The 2,878-nt window shown below is 41.1% G+C and overlaps 1 protein-coding gene across 1 annotated transcript; it reads right to left on the minus strand.

Moving 5' to 3' along the window:
- Positions 1-1,768: 1,768 nt before the first annotated feature.
- LOC132608072 (uncharacterized) lies at positions 1,769-2,446 on the minus strand. Its single transcript, XM_060322145.1, has 2 exons — positions 2,339-2,446; positions 1,769-2,248 (listed from the first exon to the last, which is right to left on the minus strand). The coding sequence occupies exons 1-2, from the start codon at positions 2,444-2,446 to the stop codon at positions 1,769-1,771; spliced, it is 588 nt and encodes a 195-aa protein (XP_060178128.1).
- Between the last annotated feature and the right edge of the window lie 432 nt (positions 2,447-2,878).

A 2,878-nucleotide genomic window follows, 5' to 3' on the forward strand; every position in this document is an offset into this window, starting at 1 on the left:
TTAGCATCTTTCTTGCTCATGAGGTAATGAAGTGTTGCATGATCGGTGTGAACCACCACATGAGTTCCTAACAAGTAAGCTCAAAAGTTTTCAAAGGCAAAAACTATGGCAAGTAACTCTTGCTCGGTGACTGTGCAATTCATTTGGGCACCATTTAGAGTCTTGCTTGCATAGTAGATGGGATGGAAGATCTTCTCACGCTTTTGTCCAAGTATGGCCCCCATAGCAACCCCACTTGCGTCACACTTCAATTCAAAGGGTTTGGACCAATCCGAGGCAATGATGATAGGAGTCGATGTGAGTTGCTCTTTCAAGCACTCAAATGCCTTTAAGCATGCATCATCAAATATAAATTTTGAATCCTTTTCCAACAACTTGCAAAGAGGGTTGGATATTTTTGAGAAATCCATGATGAATCTTCTATAAAATCCAGCATTCCCAAGGAACTACGAACTCTGTTGACGGATATAGGCGGAGGAAATTTGACAATAACTTCAATTTTAGCTTGATCAACCTCAAGCCCCCTCTCTGAAATTTCGTGACCTAAGACGATTCCTTCTCTCACCATGAAGTGACATTTCTCCTAATTTAAAACCAAGTTCGTCTTTTTCGCACCTTTTCAAAAATTGGACCAGATTTCCCAAGCACTCATCAACGGAATCCCCCACCACAGAAAAGTTTTCCATGAAGACTTATATGGACTCCTAAACCATGTCGGAGAAAATAGACATCATGCAACGTTGAAAAGTTGTGAGTGCATTACAAAGCCCAAACGACATCCTCTTAAAAGCAAATGTCCCATAAGGACAAGTGAAAGTGATTTTCTCTTAGCCCTCAGGAGCAATAGTGATTTGATTATACCCGAAATAGCCATCAAGGAAGCAATAATAATACCTTCCCGCAAGCCTATCAAGCATTTGATCCATGAAAGGCATTGGGAAGTGATCCCTCTTTGTCCACTAGTTCAACTTCCTATAATCCATGAAAACCCACCATTCGATGATCGTGCGCGTTGGGATCAATTCATTTTTTGCATTTGGCACCATGGTTATTCCACCCTTTTTGGGGACGCATTGGACTGGACTCACCCATGAGCTATCCACTTTCAGATACACAACCCCGTCATCTAACCACTTGATGATCTCGGTCTTTACCACCTCTTGCATGGAAGGATTTAACCTCGTTTGATGTTCAATGCTTGGTTTACACTCTTCATCAAGTTGAATTTTGTGAGTACAAATACCGGGTGGAATCCCTTGGATATCCGCAATACACCAACCAATTGCTTTTTTATATTTTCTCAAAATCATCACCAACCTCTCTCTTTGCTCATCCATCAACCGGGCGAAAATAATTACGGGTAAAGTGTTGTTAGGGCCAAGGAATTCATACCTCAAGTGTGAAGGAAGAGGTTTGAGTTCCAAAATAGGAGGCTCAATGATGGAAGGATTTGCGGGAGAAGATGCTCGATCTTCTAAATTAAGATCAAGTTTCTTTGGATTGTGGCGATAAGAACCCAACCCAATTAATGCATTCACCGTCTCCTCGAATTCTTTATCAGTACCCCCATCATAATTCATTAATACTGCCGCCAACATCTCACCCACATATTTATGCTCCACGGTTGATTCGATAGCTTCATTAATAGTATCAATAACTGACACCATTCTCATGTCCGCCGGTTGCTTCATTGTTTTACAAATATGGAAGGTGACCTCTTATCATTCATCCAAAATTTTAGATCACCTCTCTCCACATCTACAAGAGCTCACCCCGTAGCCAAGAAAGGTCTACCCAAGATTATGGGCACCTGAAAATCAACTTCGCAATTCAAGATCACAAAGTCGGCCAGAAAGATAAACCGGTCCACTCTCATAAGTACATCATAAAGAATGCTAACGGGACTCTTCACGGTTCTATCCGCCATAAGTAATCTTATAGTGGTGGGACGGGGAGTTCCCAAACCCAACTTGTTGAATATAGCAATCAGCATCAAATTGATGCTTGCTCCAAGATCACATAAAGCTTTTGCAAACTTGTATTTAGCGATTGTGCATGGAATTGTGAAGGCTCCGGGGTCTTCTTTATTTTGTACCAAAGCTTTGGTAACAATTTCACTACAATGATGAGTGCCTCCCATTGTTTCAAGGCCAAAACTCCTTCTTTTGGTCACTAGATCTTTCATGAACTTTGCATAACCGGGAATTTGCTCAAGTGCCTCGACCAATGGAATATTGATTGAGAGTCCCTTCAATCGTTCAGTGAACTTGAGAAACTTTCCATTGTCCGCCTTTTATTTTAATCTTTGAGGGAATGGTGGTGATGGCTTAGGAATAACTTTCGTTGCTTGAGGTGCCTCATCATCCCCTTTCTCATCTCCTGTTGTATTGTTGCTTTCGGCATTAACCCTCTTTTTCATTGTCTCAACTTTCTTTTCATCAACCATTTATTCATCAACAACCTGATCATCATCAATCACCATATACTTTTTCAATACGGTCTCTTCCCCAATTTTCTTGCCACTCCTTGTTGTGATAGCGTGCAACTTGTGTTCTTCATTTTTTGGGTTCGCTATTATATCACTTGGAAGTGTACCCTTTTGCCTTTGGTTGAGGATGGCCGAGATTTGGCCAAGTTGAGACTCCAATTGTTTGATGGAGGTGGAGTGAGAGCTCACCACTTGCCCTATGTATTTCACTTCATCTCTTGTTTCCTTGCAAAAAGTATCGGTGGATTCCACTTTTTTCAACACTCTTGAAAACATATCTTCAATTTTTGAACTAGCGGGATCGCTAGTAGGTGGTTGACTAGAGCTTTGTTGATTCCCCTTTGGAGGGACATACAGATTCGAACTCTGATGATTGTTGTATTTATTGTT

Source organism: Lycium barbarum, chromosome 8 (assembly GCF_019175385.1).
Source record: "Lycium barbarum isolate Lr01 chromosome 8, ASM1917538v2, whole genome shotgun sequence".
Taxonomy (NCBI): Eukaryota; Viridiplantae; Streptophyta; class Magnoliopsida; order Solanales; family Solanaceae; genus Lycium; species Lycium barbarum.